General features: G+C 28.4%; 1 protein-coding gene and 1 long non-coding RNA gene across 2 annotated transcripts; one reads left to right on the top strand and one right to left on the bottom strand.

Annotated features, from left to right (window-relative positions):
• Positions 1-14: 14 nt before the first annotated feature.
• LOC101262216 (probable methyltransferase At1g29790) lies at positions 15-1,954 on the bottom strand. Its single transcript, XM_004239990.5, has 2 exons — positions 1,224-1,954; positions 15-1,017 (listed from the first exon to the last, which is right to left on the bottom strand). The coding sequence occupies exons 1-2, from the start codon at positions 1,660-1,662 to the stop codon at positions 245-247; spliced, it is 1,212 nt and encodes a 403-aa protein (XP_004240038.1). The 5' UTR covers positions 1,663-1,954; the 3' UTR covers positions 15-244.
• Positions 897-3,802, top strand: LOC138348624 (uncharacterized). The gene is made up of 2 exons (XR_011221411.1): positions 897-1,037; positions 1,237-3,802. It is a non-coding gene; the product is annotated as an uncharacterized lncRNA (long non-coding RNA).
• The last annotated feature ends 10,012 nt before the right edge of the window (positions 3,803-13,814 follow it).

The following is a 13,814-nucleotide window of genomic DNA, read 5'->3' as shown; positions in this document are numbered from 1 at the left end:
ACCTTATGACCTGATTAAGGAATCTGGTTTTTGGCATTATAACCACCAAATTCAAAAGCTAACCAGAGTTTAGTCATCAAACATTACAAACTCATGCTCAAGTTACCTCAAACTGTTAGTTTATATCTGGAGATGTCATCTAAAACGAATCGATGATAAAAAAAATAAATAAGAAGAAAAAACATCACTGCTGAAAGATCCCTCCTTTTCTTCTGTTTCTAACAAAGTAAGAAAGTAAATACTGTCACCAAGAATTCTTGAGTGGCTTCTCCAACAGTGCTGAAAGATACATCTCATTCAGCTCGGGTCCTCTATCCAACTTCCGCCCTACGACCCACTTGACCTTATTGAACCCAATGCTTTCTATAAGGGGAGCATAGACTTGTTCAAACTGCTCACCAACACAGAAGAAATGGTCAAGCCAGAACAGCCCACCAGGTCGAAGCACTCTATAGATGTCGAAAAGCAAGAAGTGGAGCAGTGTTGATGGTATCCAATTACTCAACACATGCATTGAGTGGACTATATCTAGTGTGTTGTCAAAGAAAGGAAGTCTCTGTGAAATGCTTATATACAAAGGTATGACTCCTCTTGATGCTATAAATGTATTGAAAGGACCATTGAGATTCATTGAAGTTGTTAATATTGTTATGTTTCTTTCTCTCATTCTTACAGCGAACGTAGCTACACCACCTCCAATGTCAAGTCCTATTCTGATTGTACCAGGCTTCTTCACTGCTAGTACTTCATCAATAGAGAAGTCCAGGCCTGCTCCCTTTGTCGACAACCAACGTCTTTTCTCTCTGCCATTGAGATCAAAGCAGTCTTTGCAATCATCAAATGATTTCTGTGATTTCACTCTGTTGATGAGACATTCATAAGTTTTGCAAGTATATGCTGTCCAAACAACAGATGAATCTGATGGTGTAGTCCATAAACTCTCAGGGAGAGGGTAGGGCTCAACATATTCCTGTTGAGCAGCAGGACGGCATCTGCGGCGAGGGAGAGGCTCACAACCTGTAAACAATCAAAAAAGAGTAAGAGATTTTGATGAACAAATTGCTTAATTCATTTTCCTATATATACAATCAAATCTCTCTATAACAAACAAGTTCTCTGTGGAACCAAATTTTCATGTTATGTTATACTAGACACCAGCGTTGTTGTAGAGAGGTTTGACTGTATAATCGTAAGGAACAGTATCATTTCACACTAACACAAACCTTTGAGAAGCAGCTTCTGTCCCAGGATCTCATCATCAGGGCAAGAACCATTGACTCTATATGACATGTAACGACGAAGTAAATCAGGAAACCTGGTGCACGGGTGCCCAACCGGAGGAATGATATTGTCAGAATCAAAGTTTGTGCTGAATCCAAACGGTAGTTTATGTGGAGATGCGAAAGCACGGAACTCAGATGGAAGGTCTAAATCAGATTCTTGAATATCATCATCTCTAGTTTCTGCAGGCTCAACAACCAAAGGGATATCAGTATTAAGTGATGAAGCAGTAGAAATGGCATTATATGTTTGTTGGTATAGGTAACAAGAAGAGTGCTTAAAGGTGTTAGAAATGAAAAAAGTGAGAAGATTTGAGGACACAAGAAGGAAGAAAAAGAACAGATTAGGGGAAAAAGATCTTGGCTTATGAGGTGAGTCCATGAGTTTTTTTCTTTTGGTTTATCAAAGCTTTGATCCCTTCTTATATGCTTATAGATACAATAGTCAGCATGTGAAGTCCAAACCTTAGTGAGTTCAGAGTGAGCTAGTCTGATTTTATATAGAAAACAGGACTTAGCTACGGATACGACTGTCGCTAATCCATCGTTAAATAGGATTTTTTGCATATATATAACTAGTTCGAGCTGAAAGTAATGAGTTTACTGGGCCTAAGAAATTCTCCCTAGATCTACCTTTGGTTTCACATGGACCTACAAAGTCATACTTTATAAAAAAAAAATAATACTTATATCATCACCAAAATCTAAGGTTTGTTGTTTATAGTTTCTTAATATGAGAAGTAAGAGGGGAAAAGAAAGTAACTTCTTCCTTCGTCTACTTTTCGTTGTCATTGTTTTTTTCAGAGTCAAACTATAAGAACTTTGATTAACAGTTTAACGACGTGTTTTTTTCTTCATATTGATATCAAACAGTTTATATAGTTTTGGGGAAAAATGTTTGAAATATATCCGAACATTGATCGACATTGTTGCAATGATACCAAACTTTGGAAATAGAAATAACATTTTACTCCCTACACTATTTAATAGTGTATTTTAAAGATATATATGTGCCCACGTGGACATCATAAAATAGTAATGTGTTCACGTGACATATATATACTTTTAAAACACACTATTATATAGTCCAGAAGGGGGTAAGAGGTCCTCCATAAAGTTTGGTATCGTAACAACAATTTCGGCCAAAGTTAGAGAAATTTTCAGACCATTTTCTCTATATTTTTGAATATAGAATTTTTTCGTTTATAACATAAAAATAATGTAATCTGATGTAACTTTAAGAATTAGTCAAATTGACTTTCGAAAAACGCAACATAACAAATAAAAATAGACCGAAGGAATAACACATTTCCAGCTCTAAGATTGACTTGTGTGTTTATATAATACTATAGTTTTGTTTCAAAGTGTAGATGCATTTAATTACTTGTGAGTTTTAGTGGCGCATTTTGAGCTGCATATTTTGCGGATTAAGTCACATGAATAGTTTAATACTTACTTTGTCCGATACTATTTGTCATAGTTTTTATTTTTAGAGTTAAAATTATAAAAATTTTGACTAACATTTTAAAATGTATTTTTTCATCATATCAATACACAAAAATTGTAATTTATAGTACTTTTCATATAGTTTTAGAATATCTAATTTTTTGTTTAAAGTATCAAATTAATGTGATCTAATTTAACTTTAAAAATTAGTTAAATTAACTTTCAAAAAGCGCAATATGACAAACAATTCTGGACGAAAGGAGAAACAATTTCTTGGAAGTTGTATTGACTAGTTTTTTTTTCAACACATAGTTGTTGAAGTTCAAGAAACGTGTACAATTTTTTGTGCTTTGTGCATTCATTTCCCATAAAATTTGGATCGAGAATAGAAGGTAGTATGTGTGTGTATATATTATGGTTCAACCAAGAATTTGAACAAGTCAATTAGGGGATTAAGAAAATTCGAACTTGCAGCTAAGTGTTTTAGAGCTAAGATTTTCACTAAAAACTACAATCTTGTATAATATATACGTGAAAAATAATAGTCTTTTAGTTTATGTGATGTATTTTTTTTTAGTCGGTTTAAAAAAGAATGACACATTTTTGTATTAAGTAACAATTTAACTTTAAAATCTTTATTTTTTCCTTGATGGAATGATTTACACTACACAAATTTCTATGGCTTATTTTAGACCAAGGGTTCAAAACTGTTGTTTTCTTTCTTTAACTCGTCGAGTCAAACTAACTTATATAAAATGGGACGGAAGGAATATTAACTTTGTTGTGTAGTGTTTTTTCTAGCAGAGTGAAATTCGCATGAACTCCTTGCGAGCCTAGCTAGCTTCCCCTCCTGCTAGCTACCTAAAGCAACTTCTAACTAGCATTGTAATTCGATGTTCATTCCAGAGTTTTTTAGATAACTTTAAAATTAAGCAGATAATTTGCGAGCATCTTTGATAGCTTCTAAAGAACCTTATAATTACTTCATAAAAAGTCTCACAACAAATTCTTGTCTTATATAAATTTTATAGGAAGTCAATGCAATTCATTTATATATCAATCATTTTCGATATTAATTTTTGATATATTTATCGTGTAATTTTTATTTTTATATAATCTGTGTTGAGCAATCAAAGAAAATTTGATTGAACCCTTTCTTATTAGTTGTGGTTCCACTCAACTTATCTCACTCTTTCCACTTCGAAATGTCCTAAAATAAGTTGATATAACACTGCATGTTTTACAATTTCCATAACTCTTTAACCTTTAAATTTTTATTTTTTTTATGCTTGGTTTATTTGTCATGTTCATTATTTAATTATTACAATAATACTCTTTCAATAATGACTAAAATAATATCGTATACTAATCAAATTAACATATTTTAAGCTTGTCCCCTTTTATTCTGACCTCTGCTCTGCAGAAGGAGTAGTACATCTTTCATATAATAAGATCACAAAATATATATATATATATATATATATATAATAAGGTAATATATACTACCAGCTAAGAAAGTGGAGGAGAATGAGGCTTAGGTTACACTCTTATGTTTTTATTTTAATTCTCGAGATTCTCAATCATTCTTGTTAAATACAAAAATATCAATTTTATTTTTTTTTGTTTAGTACATGTTTGATATCACGATGAAAATCGATTAAATTTGAAATCGGACGAAAAAAGAAAAGAATATAAGCAGTTTTCTTTAAGATGTAATAATGTCAATATTTTTACTTGCAGATATTTCTTATGCTACTTAAAGAGAGTCGTTATATTTATAGAAACTTCTAAAATGACATTTTAACGAATTGATTCTATTTCTTAAACATTATACTAGCTGTGTGCGTTCAAATCTCATTATCTCAGTAGTCTAACACATTATTATATGTCAAATGAATTGTGGCATCTCCTAAGGTATTTTTGTGAGTCCACTCCTTTAGACCTAACTCTTTGTACAAAAGTGGATGAAGATAGAAAAAATACTTAGGAGTCGTTTGGTGTGATGGATAAAAATAAATGGTCTAGGGATGAAATGATAGTTCTCGGATCCTAATCGTTTGGTGCGAGGGATAAGAATATATAATTTTGGGATAAAAGTTTGGTGTCTTGTTTGGTTGATATGTTTGGGACAACTTATCCCACCATATATAGCATAGTGATGAGATAATTTATTCCATATACATGGTGGGATAAGTTATCATAGGATATATAACTAACTGTGTAACAATTAATCCTGGGTCAAATACATAAGCAGATCATTAAACTTGTTGGATTTTTTCCCTAAGGTACCTCAATTACGTCATTTTTCTATTGAATCATTGAACAACCCAAATTTGTTCCTTTTAAACAAACACCGTTATCTGATGTGGAACCAGATTTGTGAGGGGGATTGATAGAGGACATATATGTTGTTCCAGAGCTCATTAATCCAATTGATAATGAAAATGTTCGAGAATAATTGTGTTTTACTTAAGTCATTTAAGCACAATAGGAAACAAATGGGACTAACACGGTTTGTCTCCATTCTTTCAATCAAAATCATTATAATTCGAACACAATTGAAGGCATTTATAATATAAAAGCCAATCAAAATCAACCAACAGTGTTTTTAAAGGAACAAATTATGATTGCTTCAATGATTCAATAGAAAAATGACGTAATTGAGGTACCTGAGGAAAAAATTCCAACAAGTTTAGAGATTTATTTATGTATTTGGCCTTAATCCTGGGATAACTAGATCCCAACAAACGATATTGTCTTGTTTGTTTGCCATGCTTGAGATAACTTATCACGTATCCCATAAATATAATGAGATAAGTTATCTCAGGATAACTAATCTCATGATAATTTATTATGGAATAACTTATTCCCAACCAAACGACCCTTAAGAGTTAACATCTGGCTTTGATTTTGGTTGCTAGCCCATTTCGAATTCTTAAATGGGCTGAAGGGTTAATTAGGTTAATTAATCAAGACATTCCCTTAACTTAGATGTCATTACTTGAGTCCACCCACATATATATGTTGGTAAAATTTTTTGGTTTGCTTGAATTCTTTTCCAAGCCCTCTTGAAATGGCACAAGACAATTTCCTTCAAAGTTTGATCTAGAAATTGGAATCATGATTGTATTTTTTTTATGGTAGGGTTATATAATAATTTATATAATTTTTCAGGGTCTTTTTTTATTTTTAACAAGGGTGTTAATAATACGATTCAGACGATTATTTTATAAAATTAATAGCATATAATTATTTGATTATTTAATTTTATATACTTAAAAGTAGACTTTTTGGAGCCGTTCATTTTTCTGACTTCTCTTTAATATCAGTATGATTTATTTTTTATTTTTTTTAAAAAAGAAAATGTTATGTAAGAATCTTAATTGCAAACTTCTATAAGGCTTTGACTAAACATTTTTATTGTTTAAAAGATGAATGAAGTGACATGAAAGGTGATATGGATAGAGATCTATCCCACTATTGTTTTTATTATTATTTATATATATAGTAGTGTAAAATAAAGTTAAGCAAAGATAAAATGCACAATATTTAGATTATGAGAGTGGAAATAAATTAATCAAATGGAGATTCAAGAAGTGAATCTACTATAGGTTGTATTCAGTAAAAGGAAAAACTAAAAATATGTCTTCGAACTATTGTAAATGGTATTATAATAAAAATAACTTTTAGCGGCAACAAATTTTGACATTAATAAAGAGTGTTAAAATCTTTATCTGCATTAGTTAAGTATCATTAGAACCAATGTCGATAAAAACTTTGAGGACATATACAAAGAGTGTTAATTGCTGCTAAAAATACATATTTAGCGGCAATTAAGAATTAATGAATTAATTACCACGAATGATTATTTTTATGTAGTGTGGTATGCAGATACCCTCCGTTATACTTTTGGGGCATTGATGTCCCTGTCGTACGTCTAGAACCTAGAGCATATACATATCATTTATACAAACAAACATATATACGTGTCATAATCTTATCTACAGACTCGACACTTATTAAATATCAAATCGACGAATAAAATTGTCCACATGTCCCTATTTAGTCTCCATTAAAGTGAAGGACATACATACTATATTTTTGGGGCAATAGGGGCACCAACGTCCCAAAAGTATGACAGAGAATATCTATATGTTATTTATGATAATTTAAAATATATTTATCTTTTTCTCCTAATAAAAAAATAGTATGAGAGGAAAAATATCTGATACCTTGTAGCTCTTACTACTCAAAATCTTTAAAAAATTTTGTAGCTAATTATTTAAGATATTAGAAGGGATTTTATTTGATTAGACTTTGGGTGTTGATTACATATTGACTTGTAGTTACTTCCGCCACCCTCGATCCAAGGCAAATATTTATGTTTCATCATAAAAATATTATATACAAAATATATTTTACACGTATAAATAGAGTCCGGAGCCTAAAAGGTATAAAATATTAACAAAAATTAAAACGATATATAAAATTTTATATTAACCAAAACGGTAAAATCATTGCACCAACAGCGACTTACCCCACCGAAAAAAGCAAAATCGCTGCCTCTACAGCGATTTTGCAAAATTTGACTTTTTCTGCAGAGACAACGATTTTGCTTTTTCCGGTGGGGTAAATTGTTGTTGGTGCAGCGATTTTACCGTTTTAGTTAATATAAAATTTTATATACCGTTTTAAAATTTTTGTTAATATTTTGTACCCTTTAGACTCCAAACTTCGTATAAATGCATTCAGTACGCTTGATCTTTTTTGGTGTATTTTTTTAAATTTAAAACCTACCTAATTATTCAATATAGTTGTAGATCTATATAAAAGTCTTCAATATTATTAAAAGAAACCTAATAATGAATTTGGCTTAATAAATATTTTTTTTAAAAACCATTGACATCTCTAATATATATAGAATAAACCTAGACGGCGATCTAATTATATATTTAAATAATATTTTTTAATTCATGATATTTTCTATCCGATTTATTAATGTTACTAGATTCAATAGCATAACATCATGTCCCCTCCCCCTCTATATAATATATAATAAATAAATAAAAGGCGATCTTGTAAATTTGGTTATAAAATTTGTTTAAGTGCATATTACTAAAAAAAATGATAAGTGTTTTAATTTATTTTTAAGATTCTAGACTAATTTAACAAATAGATTAGCCCATGGTTTACTCCTAATTAGTCTTTAGAAGCATTATCATTTATTTAAATAAAGTAAAATAACTTTAGATTTGAGAAGTTGTGTATACTATTTATATAGATGATGGGGGTATTTTCATACTAGGGAATAATTATAGTTGTACTGTATACTGTTTTAGAATTCTAGAAGGTGGAGGACCATATATTAGTTAAATATTACTAGTATAATGGAACTACAATTTTCCTTAAGAAAGTTATAATATAAAGAAATAAATAATAGTTCATGCACAGAATTTGCCTAGTTCAATGTCAAAGTGAATCAAATTTAATATTTTCATTGAGGTATAAATTGGGTAATTTAAATGGTCAGAAAATTTAATAAGAATTTTTTTAGAAATTAAAAAAATTTATGATATTTTTTTTTATTTTATGATAAATTGATTTTTTTTCATTTATTAATTAAAATGTATTAAAGTTAAAAGGATAAAAATGTTTAAAAAGTTAAAATAACATAGTGTGAAATATTTTCTCTGTTTCTATTTAGTTGTCCACTTTAGAAGTGACACATACATTAAGACACCAATTATTATTGTATGTTAGTTATAATTTTACATTTAACTTAAAAGATTATGCAACTCTTCAAGTGTAATAAATATATTTTCTGGTTTCAAAGAGCATGCATTACAACTTAGTGGTACTAGAAATTTTCTAAATTTAAATAAGGGCATATTAGAAAAAAAAATGTTGTCCTTTCTTGATTTGTTAAAATGAAAAAGTAATTAGGTACATATATAAAAGGAAATATGGACAAAGAGAGTATGTTATTTACCATTCTGATTAAATTTTGACCAAATTTTCTAGCTAAAACGATTTTTTCTATTAAAAATATCTAATGCACAAGAGTGTGGTTTAATTGTCAATCATAATGTCTCAAATTCAATTTCCATCGAAAACAAAAAATAAATAAGTAATTTTTCTCATTTATCCTAGTCTTGATAAATATAGTTGCACGCGCAAGCTGATTCAAACACTAATTTTTTTACATAGTATATGTACAATATGTTTAATACTAAAATTTTCACATATATAAAATTTAGAATTATTGGTTTATATATACGATTGCAGTTTTAATCGTAAATAAGAAAGAAATCATATATTTTCTCCGTCCAATAATAGTTGTTCATTATACTAAAAATTGTTGTCCAACAATATTTATCAAATTTAGAAAATCAAGTCAAAATTTATATTTCATGTCTATCTTATCCTTGCTATTAAACAATATTGATCATCTAACACATTTCTCAAAACATTAAATTTAACAAAATCAAAAAATAACATAGTAATATTATCATATTATTTATTACTCCATTTGTTTCAAAAAAATAACATCATCTTCTTTTTAGTTTGTTTCAAAAAGAATGATTTCCTTTTTTTATGGTAACATTTTAATTTCAGTTTTTCACCAACATGTTTAAGGCCATTACATCAAAGGACAATCTTGCACATTTGACCTAATTTTAATTTAGAAGCACGAAATTCAAAAATCTCTTTTATATTTTTAAATTTCGTATCAAGTTCAATCAGATCATTCTTTATAGAACAACAGTAAATATTTCTTAAGAAGTATGCCTCAATAATGAAAAACTATTATTGGACCGATAAAAAAAAAAGGAGGAGTCAATGATACTCAATGTTACATCAAACATAAAAGCATGTTCATTAAAAGCTAGTAAAATTGTTATATAATATACTTAAATACAAGGATAAGTGCCGACGGAAAAAGACAAATATATAAATGGATCCAAATTCTACTTTCTTCCTCTCCAATTTTTTTTTTCAATAAAATAGTCAGACTTTCTTTTTTAATTTTTTTTTTTAATAAAGGAATATATATATATATATATATATATATATATATATATATTTATTTATTTATAGTATGCTTGACCTTTTTTAGTTTATTTTTATAATTTGAAAACCTACCAGATTATTCAGTGTGGTTGTAGATCTATATGGAAGTGTTTAATATTATTAAAAGAAACCTAATAATAAATTCGATTGATAAATACATTTTTAAAACCATTGACATCTCTAATATTTTTAGAATAAACCTAGACGACGACCTAATCATTTATTTAAGATAATATTCTTTGATTCATAATATTTTTTATCCGACTTATTAACGTTAATAGATTCAGTAGCATAACATAATGTCCCCTCATCCTATCTATAATACAATAAATAAATAAATAAAATATGATTAGATAACTTTGATTACTAAATTGGTCTTAAAATTGCTCTTTTCTGAGTTATGAAAAAATAGAAAATAGAAGTCACGACTAAATACAATGAATCCAAATAAAATTTAATTTTTCGTTATTACATATTCTCTTCATTCCTTAAGTACGTAATTAAAGAAATGACAAGTGTTTTAATTTATTTTTAAAATTCTTAATTAAATTTATCAAATAGATTAGGCCATGGGTAATTTCATACTAGGGAATAATTATTAGTTGTATTGTACATTGTTTTAGAATTCTAGAAGGGTGGAGGACCATATATTAGGTAAATATTACTAGTATTATAACTATTTAAATGAAAAAAAGATTCAGAAAAAAAATCTTGTATTTTATATTTTTAAAAAAAATTGTCTTGATGAGACTAGAATTTTCATTAAGAAAGTTTAAATGTAAAAATATAAAAAATTTAATGGACATTCAATAAACAGTTTATGTATAGAATTTACCTAGCTATACGGCAAACTTTCTTTATCCTTATAATACGTAGTATACGTTATATTAAAAATGATTTTTAGTGTTAATTAATTAATAATTATAGCTAAATATACATTTTTAGCGATAATTAGCATGCTTTGTGTATGTCTTTAAATATTTTAGCGATATTAGATCTAATGATACTAAATCAATGCCGATAAAGATTTTAACATTTTTTATTAATATATTTATGTATTGTCACAAGAAAATATTTTCGTTATACTGATAACTTTTTTTTTTGAAAGATATGTTAATTTAGATAAAGATTGTTTTGTCACTACTTCTACGTCTCTTTGGCTCAATATTGTAAAGTAAAGCGAATTTTAATATTTTCATTGAGGTATAATTTATATGAAAGATCACTAAATTTTGTTATAACTACTATGTTTGAATTTATAATATAGAAAATATTTACTATGCAAGTGTAATTTAATTGTTAATCATAAGGTTCCGAATTTAATTTCTAGTGTAGATAAAAAATAAATGAATAATTTTCTCATTTGTCTTAGCATTTATTTGCGCTTGACTAGACAGTAGACACCACATATTATTACATAATATATTTAATGCTAAAATTTTCACCTATAATAAAATTTAGGATTACTGGTTTACAAATACAATTGTAACTTTAACTATAAATAAGAAGATTTCAATTTACTACCTTCATCCAGTAATAGTTGCCCACTGTATTAAGAATAGTTACTTAACAAGACTTATCAATTTATTAAATTAAGAGATAATTTACGTTTTATATCTATTTTACTTTTGATATCAGTACTATTGATCATCTAATATAAAATTTTAAAATATTAAATTTAATAAAATCAAAGAATAATATGATAATATTATTCTTATTATTTATTATTTTTTAAAATATAGATCTTAATAGTTGAAAACTATTATTGAACCGACAAAGTAAAAGAAAAAAGAAATCCCACTTAACTTCATGATTATATAAAACATAAAAACATGTTCATTAAAAGCTAGTAAAATTGTTTAAATATACTTAAATACAAGGATTAGTGCCGACGGAAAAAGACAAGATCTATATATGGACCCAAATTCTACTTTCTCCCTCTCAATTTTTTTTCGATAAAATAATCAACTATCTCTTTAAATTGATCTTTTTTTATAAAATACAAAAAAAGAGGAAATTATAATGTGAAAAATCAAATCCTGAACAAGATAGAAATTCAGATAGTTAACTAATTAAATTATTAAAATTTTATTTAAAAAATAGATAATATAATTTGAAAAGTAGGAAGTAAAATGACCAAATGTCAATGATACTAGATGCATCATTACTTCTATATTCTAAATTAAATATGGTATTTGATCTTATTAATAGCTTTAATTATGGTATAAAAACTTAACTTTATGTGTCTGCTTATTTATTAGTTAATAATATCCTGATAGATATTCATCAATCTACAACTTGGATTTTACTATATAACAAAAGTAAAATAAAATAAATTAAAGCTTGGACTATAGTGGTGTTTTCTTATAAGAAAATTAAGATGTCTCACTCGATCTCATAGTGAATAAAAAAACTATTCACATAATATTTACGTCACATTAAAAAATTAATCTATACAATTAAAAATTAAATCATCAAATATAAACAAAATATATCAATTAATTTGATAAATATATAAAATAATGATATTATCGTCATTCATCAACCATGAATAAATATATAATAATTGATTTGATAATAAGTTAATGACCATCTTCAAACATAAATTATTAATATAGATAATACCAAAAAAGGAAATAAAATATGGTATGAAAAATAAACCCCACGCATTTTACATTAATGGTACATTTCGGGCTAGTCCATTCTATTCGGACTAATCTATATAGACTTTGACATTTTACGAGTCAGGTCGGATTAGCTCATTTTTTGTGTGGAATAAAAAATGGATGGTCCAACCCACAAGTACATGGACTACAAGCTTACCGGTCAGCCCACTTTTTTTAAATTTTTATTATTATTATTATTATTAAATTAAATTATAAATTATAATTTAAAAATATTATCATAAAATGTCACGACCCAAATCCGGGCCGCGACTGACACACACACTTACCCTCCTATGTGAGCGAACCAACAAATCTAAACCTTAACATTTCAATATAATATCAACAGAAAGTAATGCGGAAGACTTAAACTCATTAATAAAATCAATAACTATTATTATCCCCAAGATCTGGAAGTCATCACCACAAGAACATCTACGATCAAATGACTAAACTAAGAGTATTCTAAAAGCTAAAATACATAAGAAGCTAGTCCATGCCGGAAGTTCAAGGCATCAAGACTTAAAGAAGAAGATCCAGTCCAAGCTAGAAGCATTAGCTCACCCTGAATTTCCGATGTAGTAAGACCGGCTTGAATTACTGTTGAGTCGAAGGCGACGACACGTTTGCTGCACTCCACAAATAAACAAGAAGAAAACATAAAAGTAGGGGTCAGTACAAAACACGGGTACTGAGTAGATATCATCGGCCAACTCAAAATAGAAAACAATATATATTAAGCAATATCATAAAACCAACTAATATCCTTAGCATGCAGCATTTACAATTACCGTAACCCTTGGTTACAACACCAAGCACATCAATGAGGACTCACGCCTCCTCCTCATACTCATTTGGGAATTAGGTTCATTAGATTTGAATATATTATCATTTTTCAAGATTCATTATCTTTATTCCCCTCGTGTCGGTACGTGACACTCCGCTCCTCATATACTATCCTGGTGTCGGAACGTGACACTCTGATCCTCATTCTATCCTGGTGTCGGAACGTGACACCCGATCCATATTCTATCCTGGTACCGGAACGTGGCACCCGATCCATATACTATCCTGGTGTCGGAACGTGACACTCCGATCCTCATGTACTATCCTGGTACCGGAACGTGGCACCCGATCCCCTAATATCACTACTTTCGTTCATCAAGCCTTTTTTTATACCAAGGCATCATCATTAACAAAGTAGATTAGGGTTTGCAAGATTTGGGATTCAATAACTTCACCATGCTTATATAATCACAATTATATAATTACGTTAATGCAAGCATACAATTAAGCACATAGCAGGGTTTACAATATTATCAATACATATCATTCGCTATTAAGAGTTTACTAC

This window comes from Solanum lycopersicum, chromosome 5, assembly GCF_036512215.1.
Source record: "Solanum lycopersicum chromosome 5, SLM_r2.1".
Taxonomy (NCBI): Eukaryota; Viridiplantae; Streptophyta; class Magnoliopsida; order Solanales; family Solanaceae; genus Solanum; species Solanum lycopersicum.
Note: the sequence above shows the minus strand (reverse complement) of the source record. Positions and strands in the feature narration are given on the sequence as shown.